General features: G+C 37.7%; 1 protein-coding gene across 1 annotated transcript in view; it reads right to left on the bottom strand.

Annotated features, from left to right (window-relative positions):
- Nucleotides 1-16,606, bottom strand: part of LOC139123133 (SPARC-like) — a 52,946-nt gene extending 36,340 nt beyond the window's left edge. The window contains exons 1-3 of the mRNA XM_070689149.1: nucleotides 16,226-16,606; nucleotides 15,783-15,852; nucleotides 1,536-1,575 (exon numbers count right to left, since the gene is read on the bottom strand). Of these exons, the coding sequence (XP_070545250.1) occupies nucleotides 1,536-1,575; nucleotides 15,783-15,848 (106 nt within the window). The 5' untranslated portion in view covers nucleotides 15,849-15,852; nucleotides 16,226-16,606. The remainder of the gene's footprint in view (nucleotides 1-1,535; nucleotides 1,576-15,782; nucleotides 15,853-16,225) is intronic.
- Nucleotides 16,607-17,566: the final 960 nt, after the last annotated feature.

Here is a 17,566-nt window from a genome sequence, read left to right on the forward strand (position 1 = left end):
CATCAAGAAAAATTGATCTGAGGAAATAATACTCATTTTCACCTGTGATGTTATGTCTACTTATAAGAGACCACACAGATTGAAAATAATAACTTCAAAAGAAATACCGATCATTGTTGACACAATCTGAATTTAAATGATTGCACACAGATAAGTTAAAAGTTTTCATTGAATTTAAAACCCGCGAAGTCTTCATGCATTCATGGGAAATGGTTGCAGCAAATTAGCTTCCTTGGTAGACTGACTTACTGAGTAGAACAGAAAAGCCATTGAAAGTTGAGAACTGCTTCCGTGAAGTGAACAACAGAGCTGCTGAAAAGTTTTGAATGGATTCTTTTGATCAGCAGTTACAAGAGCCCTGGCATGTAATTAAATCTCAGTCTATCCACTCTTACTTGTAACTGAACTGCACACAGATTTATTAAGTAATAAAAGTACCTGACCTGGGTCACCAATTACTGACCAAACGGAAGGAAAAATTTGTAAGACAGCTACTCAAACAAATCTTTCAAGTGTAACCATTCTTACGAAATACTTTCCTGAGGAGAAAAGTCGATCTGTTGGATTAAAACAACTCTGAGTTTCAGTGAGTTTTTAGTTGACATGTAAAAAAATATTTGTTTGTTGATGGTATCGAGTTTGAACTCTCAACTGGTATGAGAAATGAGACTATCTAGATAATCTGAGTGCATTTGGATGTTGACAACAACGCTCATGAGAATCGACTTCACAGACAAAGGTTCCATTAGTAAAAGGATGTAAACAGTTTTTGTAGAAAGTCGAGCAGATGATCTAAGTGTGCTACTTTACTCCAAAATTTAAGTTTACAGAGGTCAAACATATAGGAGGTCAATGCATTCATTGGTCACTTCACCATCCCATGGGTGGAGGGATGGTGGTCACTTCAAGGCCATTTCCAATCAACTACATAATTGTTGTCACTGGTAATACAAAGGCACCAAACTTTGTTTTAAGTTCTCTACAATTTTCATCTATTTTTTAAAAATTCAATTTATGGCTTGTGAAGACAAGTCTTAAACACTCACTCACGATTGTTTGTCACAAATTTTAGACCAGGACTACTCAGCTTTTATACACAGAGCTAAAAATGGATGCCTTACAGGTACAACACAACACCGGACCTGACAATGGATGCCTTACAGGTACAACACAACACCAGACATGTTGATTTTGAAAAGAATTTGCCTCTCTCATATTTGGATTGTTTGAGCTGCGGAAGTCTGAGTAGCCTTTGGGAATTCTGAACTTGGTCAACACCCAGAGTACATGGCTAGGATATTCAGGACAACAAAGGCTTATCAGTAAAGGCACATTGGGACTAAACTAATGTTCTACAAAAGTACCGTGCCATGATATTAAGATCTTTGAAATTGTACGTTAGCTCTTAAAACCTCCATGTGGATTTTTTGTTCATTATTTTCAGGAACATTGTCACGGTTATATCAGTTACCATTTCTCCACAAGATTTGTCATGTCTGAAACAAACAAAACAGAATGAACTAAATCCAGCTTACCAGATTCTTCCCATAATTCTTTCCATGTTTCTTGCTGAGCCTGTGGAAAGAAGACACAAATATTGGACTTCCATTCATGACCACAAAATTGACAGTCATTGCATATTGTATATGTCAATGCATGAAAATCAAAATTTTGCAGCAGCAGATATTACCTGCAATCAAGGAGATGCAGATGCCAAATCCATCCCATCTTTTTTTCTCTGGCTCTAAGCTTAAGCCCCTCTCCTCCCCCCCCCCCCCCCCCCCCCCCACTTGTTGACTCTCATTTTTCATACGCCTGAGCCCGAATTTGATCGGTTCAAGGCGCCCCTCACTTCAAGCCCTCACATTCCCTCGCACTTCGATTGTGAGAGCCTATGATATCACTTCAAGCCCTCACATTCACTCGCACTTTGATTGTGCTAGCCCTCACTTTGGCCCCCGCACTTGTCGATTTCCGGCACCCTTACATACCTGTAACTTCTTTTGAAAGTTTCAATTGATTACTTTGCAAATTAAACAATATTTGATTTTATTTTAGTTAAGATAAACACTAAATATAGGATAGCAATTTCAGCTCACTTCCAAACATTTAGCCGGTGTGACAACATCAGAACTGCCTAGCCCAACTATACGCTACCATCAACTGGCCTTGCTTTGTGGCTGGAAACCCTTAAGACTGCAAAGAATGTAGAACCATTACCCTCCTTGAGACAAAGCTTACAGATATCAACCATAAATAAACTCAGACACCATTTACAGTGACAAGACTAAACACTAACTATTGTCCTATTTTAGTATTTCCTTGACCTCTCTTGCCCTTTAATATCTAGTATAGCACTACTACCGTATATCTGGCTGGGTCATGATGTTTTCACCCACCAACTGGATTCCAGACTAATACCAACTGGATTCTAGTCTAGTGCCAACATGGCTTTGCCTTTTATCAGAACTCCAAGTCCCAGTGACTTATCAATTTCCCTTCTAATATTTCTCCACAAATGCATAGAGTACCGGTATTCTGCAGGGCAATGGAACCTGCACAGGTGTACCATGAAAATTCTGTAATTGGCTCACAGGCAGGATCAAGCCATCTGATCCACTACAATACAAACCACAAAGACAAAATCCAGTCAGTATAGACCCCATCCCTCTTCAATGTTTTGTAGCAATGCCACCTAGGTTGCACTGGTCATTGTAGATTAATAAACTGCAGTCTCAGTGAATCCATTCAACACATCTTTTCTGATGTAGATATATTCCAAACAACCTGATATTGTACTTGGAAGGAAGCAGCGACATAAAACTCTTTAACAGATGAACTTCTGGCAGGACCCCAACAGTCATTTGCATATGTAATGGCTTGCATAATTTGGTAAATAACCTATTTACTGCAAAATAAAGCGATCCATGATAGGGTTGAAATGGTATAGGTAAATTCAAAGGTTCCTCAACTTCTTCAGGAAGCCCTCAATAAGATATCATTCATAAGTACTCCCTGGATTATAGACTAAAAATATCAATGGCAGATCCACTGGTCTGTGAAAAGGAAATATGGTAGGCCTCAGACAAACAGATCTGCACATCACTCACTCATGTGGTCACACGGCATTGACACTTGCAGCTAGTAAATAAAAAAGTTTTTTTACTTGAACCTTGACACGCATTACTCTTTCTTATTTTACATAAAATAGTGAAAAACAGCTTTCATTTATGTTTCTGTCTTTCAAACTTCATTCTAGCAGTCCAGGTTCTATAGAAAATCCTGATGCATTATGGGACTAATCGTAATACTGCTAACAATGGCCGTAGCTGTATCATTACCCTGCAAAGGTTCAGTTCTTTCTTCATGACTACACCTTTTCTGATTTTTAGGTACACTTAAAGTTTAAAACGTACTAATCCTCTTTAGAGTTGGTCAAATGAAAACCTATTAGGCACAGTTTTAGTAATGATTAATTGTCTTTTAATTGTTTTGTCTAGTTAAATAATGTACAAAGTCAGACCATAAACAGTGGAGCAGTTGTCTATGGTCAGACCCAGTCTAGCGTCTCCACATCCATTGTTTTGGGTCAACTCCAGCCACTAATGACCTGAAAAACATTTTGTTAAAATCAACTGAAGCAAACATTAGTGATCAACAAAAGTTATACCAACTGTGATGAACAATTCAATTTCCAGAATAACTCATATTGGAAGTCTGCAGACACATAATATCTTGGGATTAATTCTGGTTTTTTGTAACATAAATAAGTAATTATTTGGGATTTTGACTGAGAAAAAAACCAATTTAAAACACTTTTTTCTGAAAGTTTTCAGCTGAATAAAAAGTGACACCCATGAATAGTAATCCTTGAAATCTAGAGCTTACACTGTGAGGGAAAGTAATGAACCAAGGGATTTTGACAGAAAGTTGTTTGAAATGCAAATCACACAGCTTTAAGACAATTTATCTGTACAGTTAGAGCTTTGGAAGCACAGTATTTCAATCAACAATCTGAGTAAAGTTGGCTGCACAGATGTCAAATACCGATTTCTAAGTCTACTACCATATGACGTAATGTGAAGATGTACACAATTTACAACGTGCTACAATCTGTGCAAGCATATCCAAAAGTACTGGAAGACTAGAAAAACCATTCACCAAGAGATTAAGATATTAATCAAATATTGTTGAAAATGAATTTTTCCTAAAATAGTGAATTATTTGCCATTTTATTTTGAAATGGTAGTTGCCATTGGAACAAATTAAGACAAAGAAGTCAGAATATCTCATGCAAACTTTTGTTTTCACATTGCAACTCTTTTTATTTTTTTTTCTTCAGCAAGTGGAAAAGGTAAGGTTCTGTGATTTCCTGAACATGGAATAAAGCTTTCTTTTCTTTGTTATTTACAAGGGGGCAGACACTCAAAGTCCCTTGAAACCAAAGGACTTTCAAGGACTTTCCCCGGAACAGACCCTGTTCCCACCACACACTTCTCATTTCAGAGAGACATAATAACTATGGCCAGCCAGACAGTTAATGGATTCACAGATTTAAATAGATTATTGGTAATATTCAAAGCTGATGAAAAATCAAAGAGTCAAAGCCGTACATTATCAGCATGATTTCTTAAAAGAGATATAAATCAGAGAATACCTTCACCTCACTGTAATTGAGTTTTAAAGTTAAAATTAATTTAAAAAGTGAAAGACATCTTTAACGAAAGACATTTTTTTCTTTTTCAATGAAAACTGCAAATCACTTTGGAGAAAAGAGGATTAGCGAATGCAATTGCAGGTTTGGAAACTCAAGGTCATGTTTGCCTGTTGCTCAATGTGTACAGACAGCTATAGAACCTTTGGATCTTGGATCTATAGATCCCTATGGATCTGGTCATTGCCTATACCGGTACTTTCAAAGAAAACCAAGAACGTGATTGATGATTCCACAAACAAGAAATTCTCTTCACATGGCCAGAACATGCTACTCAATGGAATTGTATATAAACTTTCCAGATTAAATCCCTAAAATCTCACCCCAAACACTCGTAAAACTGACCACTCAGATGTGTCTGTGATAGAAAGATTTCTTAGTAGTTGCCCTGTCTGACCATTCTGTTTGCTATGCCAGGGGTCGACTTATGTATCTTTAAAAAGGTGACATATGGGGTTGCTCTCTGTACATCTTACGCTTGAAGGGCACCACACAATATTCATTTGGTCAAAAACTATTGACAAGTACTGTTTATCTGTTTCAGTATGCAAATGAGGAGATATTTCAATCATCATTGATGGAGCCTATCCCTATCCTTCGGGTTGAACATTATTTGTTATGTACACCTGGTAAACAGCTATCCCTCAGGTTGAACACTGTTTATCATGTACACCTGGGTAAACAGCTAAGATAAACCTATCCACACTGATCCATGTTAAATCATAAACATGCCTATATTTAGAAGCGTTGATACATTTTATTTTGATTAGTTTTCTCTGTTGACATGACGGCAACAGTGGTATAGAGCACTAAGTGAGAGCAAGATTAATCTACTTTTAAGCAATAAATAATTTTGAATCAAATCAAAACCACACATTTTATCAGCATGTTGAATGCAATGTTATATAAAAAATAATAATTTGAGGCAAATGCATACTAAGTAAACACTACTGAGCAATTTGGAAAGAGAATTGCCTCACAACCAGTGTCCTGTGTGGCATTTAGCTCAAGGCAAAGTAAAAACAGACTTCTAGCATCAAGTACCCTCCATTGAAAATAAAACTTCCATCAAGCAGAATTCTTTTCCCACTCTTGAAATCCAACGATAACAACGACTAGTATTGTATACACATCTTTGCAGGCTAACTTTACAAAGTCATGTCATAAAACCTAACTTTCTTCACAGTACCTTTCAGCTTTCTAAATTGACCACGCAACAAAGGTGTCTTTAGAAACTTGAGATTTTAGCATGCTGTAATTTTAGAGGGTATGATTTGTGGTTTGAGTTGTGTATCAGGTGAGTTTGAAAGAATGGTGGCACTGTCTCCAAACCACAATTCAATATATATCTTGAGGTCTATAACAACAATTTGGAGTTGTGGTTCCTTGGAGTCTGTGACAACAATTTGGAGTTGTGGTTCCATGGAGTCTGTGACAACAACTTGCATTTGTGGTTCCTTGGTATATCACCTCACTGACACATTGAAACCATTTCAAATGGTTTCTGGAGAAAAAGAGAATCAGTGAACTGCAAACCACAGATTGATTGTTCAGTAATACTACAGGTACCCTGGCAACAGAGATTGAAAGTCTTATCATATATGTCTGCCATTGAAAAGCTCAAAATCACCTACATAAAATCTGCTTGTCCCAATCAAAGCCAAGAATATGAAGTCCTCTTAAAACTTTAGGTTTGTGAATAATATCAAAACTTCTAATCTTTGATGTAGGTTGAATGAACAGAAATTTGGAATAAATTTGAATTATCAAAATTTGAACATTTGTAGGAACTGTAGTGGCATTTGACAGTCAAAAATCCTTATGTCACTGTGAGTACACCACATCACTTCTCTGATGTTGACCATATTGTTGCTGTGTCCAAGCTATCATATACAGATGTAACAAACTAATGAAGGCTAATTAATACAAAAGGCAACAAATTCACTATTTCCCCAACGAAAATGTCTGCCTACAATGAAAGATGCACATGGATTTCTAGGAACTGACAAACTAATGAGTATATGAGAATTTCAACTCTTGCCACATCAGTTTTATAAATCTTTCAATACTTGGAAATTTTCTCTGTGCTAAACTTATTGAAGTACCAGCAAGAAAAGCTTCGCGTATCAAAATAAAAAACTTTCGAATTTGTGTCTGATGATTATTTATTTATTTATTTATGCTCCTTTCGTACACATCTCTGTAGTCATCAAAGAGTTTGTAAGACCAGGACAGTATAATCCATCGTAATTTTTCAGTCTGCTTTTCCTTTTACTCATTTATTTTAATTTACTTTTTTTCATATTATATTGAGCTGCAGCCAGTGACAATTACCTTCTGGAAGGCCATGGCTGCTTAATAAAAGTGTAAATAAATACAACGGATAAAAAAATTTAACTAGAAATATATGCAAATGAGATAACATTTCCCCTCCGAACTGAAAACCTTGACAGTGTTGTGAGGTTATACAACTTTAAAATGCACCCTTAGTCTGACAGAAGCTCTTTCGGTGGATAGAGGAAGATCCGTGTGGAGATGCGGAGAATTCACAAGATGGTTCAAAGTTTTCTCACCTGTATACTGAAAGAGGCCACTCATCAGATTTCATGAAATAATGCTTAGGTATTTGGCACCATCGCCAAAACGTATTGAAAAAAAACTTTGATCAATGCTTAGATTCAAATGATATAGGATGTGACACTCACGTTTCCTTTAACAGATCAATTTCAAGAGAATTTTGAACTTTTTTCTGAGATTAAAAACTCACTGACTGACTCTCTCAAAGAGAGATTGTCTCTTTAAACCCAAACTGTAATGCATTATATTTCGACCTATATATTTGAATTGATAGACTTTATTTAAGTCTCAGCCATGCTTTCAGAATAAAAGGAAATAAATACAGATGCAATAAATAATGATTTCAAAGGTGTCACTTCATGAAAAAAGCTCACAACTGGATTTTACAGTGATAGGAATAAACAAATATTGCAGTAGTTTGGCTGATATCACTATTAACACTTTGGCAACTTCTCTTCAGTGCCAAATATATAGCACGTTAAGTTTCTGTATATTTCTTTGATGAATGCTGTATGCAAGATCTGTAGTTCATGAATATTCACCAGTGATAACAACTCATCACCAGTGATGATGACTCATCAACACTGATAACAACTCATCAACACATCAACACTGATAACAACTCATCACCACTGTTAATTCATCAACACAGATAACAGCTCATCATCTCAATAGACACTTAGTAAACAATACCTTGAATTCACTTTTCATAATTACAATTAGATCATACTTTAAGAAAAATGTTGTTTTGATCAATAGGAAAGTTGGTTCTGTTGACAAAAAAGGCCTGTCAAGGTTGGTTTTGTTGACTCACTTTTAAATCCATTGATGACATTAACAGGGAATTTGTTACCTGAACATTTTATTAATATTTTCCCAATATTCTTTCAGTCGTAGCAAATGTATGATAGTATGTAACTATGCCATGACAACACTTGTTTCTGACAAAACAGGCAATGGATTACACAGTCCTTAGTTCATTTTGGATTTCTAGTTTCAAAAACTTGACATGACTAGGAAAAAAAGTTTTAGTAATATGTGCAAGTGGATAACGCCTTGTTACAACTGTGAATCCAATTATACTATGCAAGATGCGATGCACATGAATATTCCGCATTGATTAGCAATCATTACCATACAATTTCAATACCACAACAATGCTAATTAATAGATTTTGCATACATAAATACTAATCCACCCCACTTCTTGCACTTCAATCCAGGTACATGCACCATTGTCCACTATCTTTTGCATGACATGGAGCAGCCATAGTATTTTTCTTATTTATCTTTTTAAAACTTGCAAACAGAGTCCCATTCTGTTGTTTCTAATATTATTAAGTTTTATCACATCCTTTTATAACTACATCTGTCAGGACTTACTTCAGTCTGACAGTAACTTTATGAAATCAACACTCAAAGTTTCACCTTATGAATCTAGTAGCATCAAACCAAGTATCAGGGACAGTAATTTTTGACAAAACCAACACAAGAAATCCTATAAAGTAGTGTTTGAAAATGTTTGATTGCGTACTACATAGACGAATTACAGAGAAGCAGATATTCCTGTAAATACTCTGGAATTGAAAAAATGCTCTTAATGTTGTTGTCTAGGACCACTCTGTCCTTTGGAGTATGGACGAGGGCCAAATGACAAAAAGACAAAGAGTCAAGATACTAGACAATAGCATACAATGCAAGACCCGAGGTACATGAATATTCCACATTGATTAAGGGTCATTAGCATAGAATTTTAATACCGAAACAATGCTCATTAATGTAATCTGCATATTTGAATATCATTATACCTCGCATCTTGCACTAATAGCACAATTAATGCTGAGACTTGTTACGTGCAGAGAAAACTAACAAAAGGGTGAACTCAGCAGTTACTGTTTAAACAAAATTTATTACAAAAATAAAACTAATTGCTAAGTCAGGGATAGAGTACAAGCTTTAAAAGTGTACAGACTACTTATCTCAGCTGGGACGGCAAAGCTCCAGTCTCAGAGTTGTAACAGTCAGTCGGATGAATGAACAGTCCTTTGGCTTGCAGGCTTGAAGCTGCACAAAGACCACAGTATAAATCCAGCGTTGACAGTGAAGGTCTTGAAAAGTCTTGAGAATGACTACTGCTGGAGTTTAGTAACACACAAGAGACACGATCCCAAAAGTCTGACTGGAAGCTGTGCGCGTCCCTTTTATAAAGGCATATAAGAACAATCTAGAACTTTTATTGACATGCTAATTACTGTTCTAAAATTATCTCCCTTACACAACTAATCAACTTTCAGAACATTCCAAACATGACTAATTGAATTCAAGGTTGTGAGGTCATCAAGGGCAGTGACCTTGAGAATGTTCTAGACTAATTGAACTCAGGTCATGATGAGTGTGGGGAAATGACCTACATAACACACCCCCTCTTCAAAAAAAAGAAATTTTTCAAAGAAAAATCTTTCTTTTACAAATGTAATCTTGAAAAGGATTTAGTACTCAAATTTGTTTTTACTCTAAAGTAAAATTTCTTGAAAGTGAACAACAATAAACTCTAAATACGAGAGAGACAGTCTGCAATTAAATTGTCTCTGCCTTTGATATGTCTAATATCAAGATTAAACTCCTGTAACATTAAACTCCATCTTAGCAATCTCTGATTTTTGCCTTTAAATTTCTGCAGAAAAACAAGAGGGTTGTGATCAATATAAACCACTATTGGCTGATTTGAAGAAGTAACATAAACTTCAAAATGCTGTAAAGCTAATATCAAAGATAAACACTCTTTTTCAATTGTAGAGTAGTTTCTCTGGGATTTGTTAAATTTGCGTGAAAAATAGCAAACAGGATGATCTACACCATGACTATCCTCTTGCAATAAAACAGCACCAGCAGCCGTATCACTAGCATCCACAGCTAATTTGAATGGCAAAGTGAAATCTGGTGCAGACAACACTGGGGCACTTTGCAGTATGGCTTTAAGTGTATCAAATGCCTGTTGGCATTGCTCTGACCAAACAAACTTTACTTTCTTTTTAAGTAAGTTAGTCAAAGGCTCAGTAATTGTGGAGAAATTTGGACAGAATTTTCTGTAGTAACCAGCCATACCGAGAAAGCGCATCAGTTGTCGTTTGCAGTTTGGTATGGGAAAACTTGAAATGGCACTGATTTTGAGCATCAACAGGTTTTACCTCACCCTGTCCTACAGTATGTCCGAGGTAAGTTACCCTCGCCCAACCAAACTCAGATTTGGCAAGGTTGACAGTCAACATTGCTTTACTCAGTCTCTCAAAGAACTTCCGCATGAGCTTGATGTGTTCCTCCCAGGTGTCACTATACAGACGACGTCGTCAACGTAGGCTGCACATCCGTCTAGCCCGGATATGACGTCGTTGATCATCCGTTGGAACGTTGCCGGAGAGTTCTTCATTCCGAATGGCATCACCTTGTACTGGAACAATCCGTCTGGTGTAACAAAGGCGGATATTTCACGAGCACGATCCGTCAAAGGGACTTGCCAAAATCCCTTCAGTAGGTCAAATTTCGTCACGTACTTGGCTTTTCCCACTCTGTCGATGCAGTCATCAATCCTCGGGATTGGGAAAGTGTCTGTCTTTGTTAAAGTGTTGACCTTCCTAAAGTCCGTGCACATACGATAACTGTGATCTGATTTGGGAACAAGTATGCACGGCGAACTCCAGTTACTTTTACTGGGTTCAATAAAGTCATTGTCCAGCAGGTATTTGACTTCTTCCTGGAGATATTTCGCTTTTGTTGGATTCAGTCTGTATGGATGTTGTTTTACAGGCTTACTGTCCCCAACATCAACGTCGTGATAGATGACGTTTGTCCTCGTTGGAACATCTTGAAACAGGTGTTTATATTCGTGGAGCAGTTCTTTCACCTGTTGTTGTTGTTCTGGCTGGAGGTGTGCCAACTTTGTAGACTCCAGCTTCTCCAGGATTTCTGAGTTCTGAAGCTTGACCGAGCCCAGCTTTGAGTTTAGAGTATTTTCACTCAAGTCAGTTTCAGTATCACTATCTTCATAATGGTTTGAACTGACTGCACTGACAGGCTGAGTTATAGTAGGATTATCCCTATCCAAATATGGCTTAAGCATATTTATGTGACATAGCTGTTTTTGTTTTCGCCTGTCAGGTGTTATTATGATGTAATTTAAATCACTCAATTTCTTATCAATTAGGTATGGCCCAAAGTAACGAGCATGGAGTGGTTTGCCAGGAATTGGAAGTAGAACAAGAACTTTTTGACCTGGTTCAAACTTCCGTTTTGAGGTGCTTTTATCATATCTGGTTTTCATTGACTGCTGAGATGACTCAAGATTTTCTCTGGCTAATTCACATGCTTTAGAGAGTTTTGTACGAAAATCTGACACATATTGCAAAATATTCAGACAATCATCATCGTCTGATAGGAATTTCTCTTTAATGAGCTTAAGTGGGCCACGGACTGTATGTCCAAATACAAGCTCAAATGGGCTAAAACCAAGAGACTCTTGAATTGACTCTCTAACAGCAAAGAGCAGAAAATGAATTCCTTCATCCCACTGCTTCTCTGTGTCAAAACAGTAGGTCCTAATCATGTTTTTCAAAGTTTGATGAAATCGCTCAAGAGCACCCTGACTTTCTGGATGATAGGCGGATGCCTATACTGTTTAATGCCTAGCTGATCCATTACTTGTTGAAAAATACCAGACATAAAGTTGGAGCCTTGATCGGACTGGACACATTTAGGGAGGCCAAATAAAGTGAAAAATTTGACTAAAGCTCTCACTATAGTCTTTGTCTTTATGTTTCTCAGTGGTATGGCTTCTGGGAACCGAGTTGATGTACACATAATTGTCAACATGTACTCATTTCCTGATCTTGTTTTTGGTAGGGGCCCAACACAGTCTATTAGTATCCTACTAAATGGTTCTTGAAATGCAGGAATTGGCTGTAAAGGGGCCTTTGGAATGGTCTGATTTGGCTTTCCTACCATTTGACATGTGTGACAAGTTTTACAGAAATGTGCTACATCCTGCCTGAGATTAGGCCAATAAAAGTGACTGAGAATTTTATGATAAGTTTTCCTGACTCCTAAGTGACCAGCCCAGGGCGTTTCATGGGCCAGGCGCAATATTTCAGCACGGTAGGGCTTTGGAACCACAATTTGATGTTTTATAGCCCAATCGTCATCAACCAAAACATCTGGAGGTCTCCATTTACGCATGAGAATACCAGATTTTGTATAATAGGAAACAGAGCTTTCTGAAGTTTTACCTTCATCATCTACCCTGTCAAACAAAGACAAAATATCTGGGTCTTTGTGTTGTTCTGCAATGAGATTTGATCTAGAAAATGTCTGACTTTGGTCCGCAGAAGTTTTACTGGAAGTTTCAAATCCACGAGGGATAACGGAATGATCCGTGTCAAACACCTGACTGAGAAAGGTGTCATTTAAGTCAACATCTGTGACATTATTTTTGAGAGTATTTTGATTCTCGGAAGTTTTCTTTGACATGGCTCGAGTAATGGCACATGAAGGAAATAAATCGGGTATCTCTTGTTCAATTGGCTCTGGATCCTGATCTAAAGTAGGATTATCAGTCACAAGTGGATTAGTAATGACCTTGTCCCCAGCAAGGTCGTTTCCAAGAAGAAGGTGAATCCCTTCAAAAGGCAAAAAAGGCCTAATACCTAAAGTCACAGGTCCAGAAACAAAGTCCGAAGACAAATAGACATTATGGAGAGGAACAGGAATGTAGTCATTACAATCTACCCCCTTAATAAGAACTTTAGAACCTGAAAATGACTTTTCAGAAAACGGCAGGGTATCTGCCAACAAAAGAGACTGGGAAGCCCCGGTATCTCTTAAAATTTTGACAGGGGTAGCGGAAGAGAAATCACTAGAAAGTGATATAAAACCATCATGAATAAATGGTTCGAAAATACCCATAATGCTATCTTGAGAAGAATTGACCTTGACCTCATTAATTGGGGATGAGAGGATTTAACCTCAGAAAATGTGTTACACACATTATTAGACTCTAATTGAGTTGATGAAGAAATAAAGCCGGTTGGCTTAGATCCACTTTGACCACTTTGACCTTCACGTTTTCTTTTCAATTTGAAACAATCTGACATTAGATGGCCGTCTTTCTTACAATAATTACAAGAAAGTGTACCAAACTGTTTGTCAGAAGGAGATTGAGACTTGGGATCTGATGATGTGGGAGTGTTACTTGAACTCTGTGAACTGTTGTCATTTGATTTCCTACTCTCCTTTGAAAAATTCTTGGACGAAAAGGAGGAGTTAAATTTACCTGCATTGTTTCTGTAGGAAAAGGACTGGGATGGTTTGCTGAGAAATGAAGATTTGTGGGTCAATGAATAATCATCGGCCAAACGTGCAGCAACCTCTAATGTATCTGCCTTTTGTTCATTGATAAATGTCTTGATGTCACTCCGGATGCACCTTTTAAATTCCTCAATCAAAACAAGCTGTCGTAATTTGTCATAATTCTGACTGACCTTTTCGAAGAACACCAACGATCAAACAGTTGTTCTTTTGTTCGAGCAAATTCAACATAAGTTTGATCCTTCACCTTCTCACAATCCCTAAATTTCTGACGGTAAGCTTCAGGCACCAACTCATAACCTTGAGAATTAATTCCTTCACAGAATCATAATCTGAAGCCTGCTCTACTGACAATTGAATGTAAATTTCTCTGGCTTTACCCACCAAAGCACTCTGCAAAAGCATAGACCAGGACTCCTTAGGCCAATTCAGACTCTGAGCAATTTTCTCAAAATGAAGGAAATATTTATCAACATCCTTTTCTTGGAAAGGGGGACTAACCTGAAATGCTTAGTGATGTCAAAACCGTGTGAAGGGAAGGATTTTCCTGACTGTCCAAGCTCTAAACGTTTCATTTCTAATCTTTCCTGCCTATCTTTCTCTCTCTGTCTTTCTTCCATTTCTAACTGCATTTGTATTTTTCTTTTTCTATTTGTAATTCTAGTTTCTTGATCTCCAAATTTGTCTGCATTTCTAATTCTAATTTTCTGAGTTCAGAGGTAGACTCGGGCTCATAATCTTTCAGGGTGGATTCCTCAAATTGGCCTAAATCAACTAGATGTTTGGCAATACGGTACTGTATTTCCCTCTTGCGCATAGATCTTTTGACTTCTACTTTAAGGAAATTGGCCAGTGTTATGAGGTCGTCTTTTCTGAGGGAATCAAATGTGTCCTGATCAAGGTCATCCATTTCCTCTGGTTTAAATTCCGCCATGATTAAATTTCGCTGAGTTCACAGTATACAGTAGTTTTAAAAAGGCTGGCAAAATGTTGTCAAACGGCTCAAAATGTTCGTATCCCGGACAAGCCCCCAATTTTGTTACGTGCAGAGAAAACTAACAAAAGGGTGAACTCAGCAGTTACTGTTTAAACAAAATTTATTACAAAAATAAAACTAATTGCTAAGTCAGGGATAGAGTACAAGCTTTAAAAGTGTACAGACTACTTATCTCAGCTGGGACGGCAAAGCTCCAGTCTCAGAGTTGTAATAGTCAGTCGGATGAATGAACAGTCCTTTGGCTTGCAGGCTTGAAGCTGCACAAAGACCACAGTATAAATCCAGCGTTGACAGTGAAGGTCTTGAAAAGTCTTGAGAATGACTACTGCTGGAGTTTAGTAACACACAAGAGACACGATCCCAAAAGTCTGACTGGAAGCTGTGCGCGTCCCTTTTATAAAGGCATATAAGAACAATCTAGAACTTTTATTGACATGCTAATTACTGTTCTAAAATTATCTCCCTTACACAACTAATCAACTTTCCAGAACATTCCAAACATGACTAATTGAATTCAAGGTTGTGAGGTCATCAAGGGCAGTGACCTTGAGAATGTTCTAGACTAATTGAACTCAGGTCATGATGAGTGTGGGGGAAATGACCTACATAACAGACTACACGTCAGAATCCGAAAGTATAGATTAAATCTTGGCAGGGATATTGGGGTGTGATCAACACTTCCTTCCATGTTGTGAACCACACAGGTACATCCCACAGCTGTACGATACAAATATTTGCATCTATACATTCCTTTGAGGTTTGGGCCTATAGCATGTACAGTGCAGCCCAATAAACCATACAGAAAGAATTATCTTATCAGGTTTTTTGAAATCATCAGGTCGAGTTCAAATTTTAGTTAACGTTCGATTAAAAAATAAATTTCAGTGCATCGCTAAGATAAGTTGATACGAGACCATACTGGTCAAAGGTATATCGTCCTAACATTCCAATGAACGTTATCTTTGTGTTATCAAAGTTCCTACGCCCCCACTCATCAGCTGTGATAGCCCCTGCAAGGTTGCATACCAGACAGTCCCACTTATTACTAGTAAACGAGCCGACAATAAATTGTGCAAGACAGAAACTAAATCCTTGAGTGAAGTACTGATACTAGCGTTCGGTCTAGCAACATACTTACTCTGATTATGTTGGTTGTAACACACAGAAACAGCATTAAAACTGTCAGGACAGCACGAACAGCCATTTTACTGGTGAGGAAAGTAAGAGAGCTGTTAGAAACTGCACAGTGTTACACAGCTTGATTTGAAAGATTCGGGGGGCAGTTCGTATAAAACTCAGTACAAAAAGTACATGAAATATTTCCATCACAACGTAATCCTGAAACTTTGCAATCATTTCTGTGTTTTTTTTTCAAAAGTTTCTCCCAAAATGAACGCTCGACTGAGTTCACTTCATTTGACCTGGTTTTTTCCAAGTTGTCTCCCCTCCGCACTCGCGCCAGACGCGGTTGCCGGCAGTGAATAGCAAAGTTAGTCACAATAAAATATCATTGTCGCGTATAGCGGAAAATTTGAAAACATGCATCTTTACAATAATTACTAGATTATTATTGTTACTTACTTTTCTCAATCCGTTCTGTGATTTTATTTCGTCAACCTTTTTTTACCTCCACACGTACAGTGTCTACTTGTAGCAAACCTTCCCAGTTCGGCTAATTTGGCTGTGGCGTGGTCCAGTGGATACCGCAGTTTGAAAGGGTGACCAGCGGACCAGCGCACCGTATCCGTATGCAAATTATGTGGGTCAGACAGAACACTAGTTAAGCAGGGAGGTTCGGCCTTGCTTGACCGTCATACTGCAGCGAGGGGATCGCCTGGTTTCCGGGAGTCTCAACTACTTCCCGCGTCGCTGACGACTTACATGGAAGAGTGTTTGGAAAGAATGCACGGAATATTAGAGGACAAAAATTTTTCTCCGTGTCGGTGGGATAAACAAGTTATGTAAGTGGAACGCACTTCATACAACGCAAGTCCCGCGCCAGTTATGTGCAAATAGATACACTAAACATGTTTATTGTTTAATCGTCCACCGCTACGTTCGTTGCTCTGTGCAATAACGTTGCATCTATTATTACTCAGATTAAAGCTCTATAATTATGCAAACTCTACTCTGACTTACCTGGCAACGAATCGATATGACGATAAGTATCCATAATTTCAAAATGATTTGCTGTTTAATTTAACATTAAATGAATCATTTGGTTGACATGCTGTTGACATGTCGTGTAACAGCCCTTGGCAATGGGAACTTCGAAACTTCGACGGTTATTTAAAGTCTTAAAACCGGCGGAAGGGTCGTGGATTCAGTCATTTTCGCCCGAATTTCACCGAAAGGTCGTCTTTTATCAAACGAACCCAAAATTTTGGCAAGGATTGCACGCCATCAGGGGGTGACTCACCCCACTGACATAGCATGATCACTGATGACTGACTGTATTTACACTGATTCAGGGGTATTTTCGGATTTTTCACGTCATAGTTGGAATACTTATTAGTATTTCGAGTAATTGAAAATGGCTAGGTACACTGGACACATGAAACTGAGGACCATTTGTAATTTTCATATCGCCGAATTTCCCTCGTGTGCAAAATATGATCTAATCAATCTTTATTATGTACTCAACTCACACTAGCAGAGATTGTGGTATGGTACATTCCAAAATTGGACAAAGTACAAAACTGAACACTTTCAAGAGGACAACAAAGTATAAAACTTGTACAATAAACAAATTGTACAAAGCTACTGGAGGGTCAGCACAAATCAGTGTTCTTCAAGAATATAGCAAAATCTAGAAAATTATACTCTATAACCCTTTTGAGGGCCGTTTCCTTTTGTGTGACACTTGAAAAAGTTGAGTTATCTATCCACTTTCCTGTAACAATAAAACTCGTTCAGTGATAA

Source organism: Ptychodera flava, chromosome 22 (genome assembly GCF_041260155.1).
Source record: "Ptychodera flava strain L36383 chromosome 22, AS_Pfla_20210202, whole genome shotgun sequence".
Classification (NCBI taxonomy): Eukaryota; Metazoa; Hemichordata; class Enteropneusta; family Ptychoderidae; genus Ptychodera; species Ptychodera flava.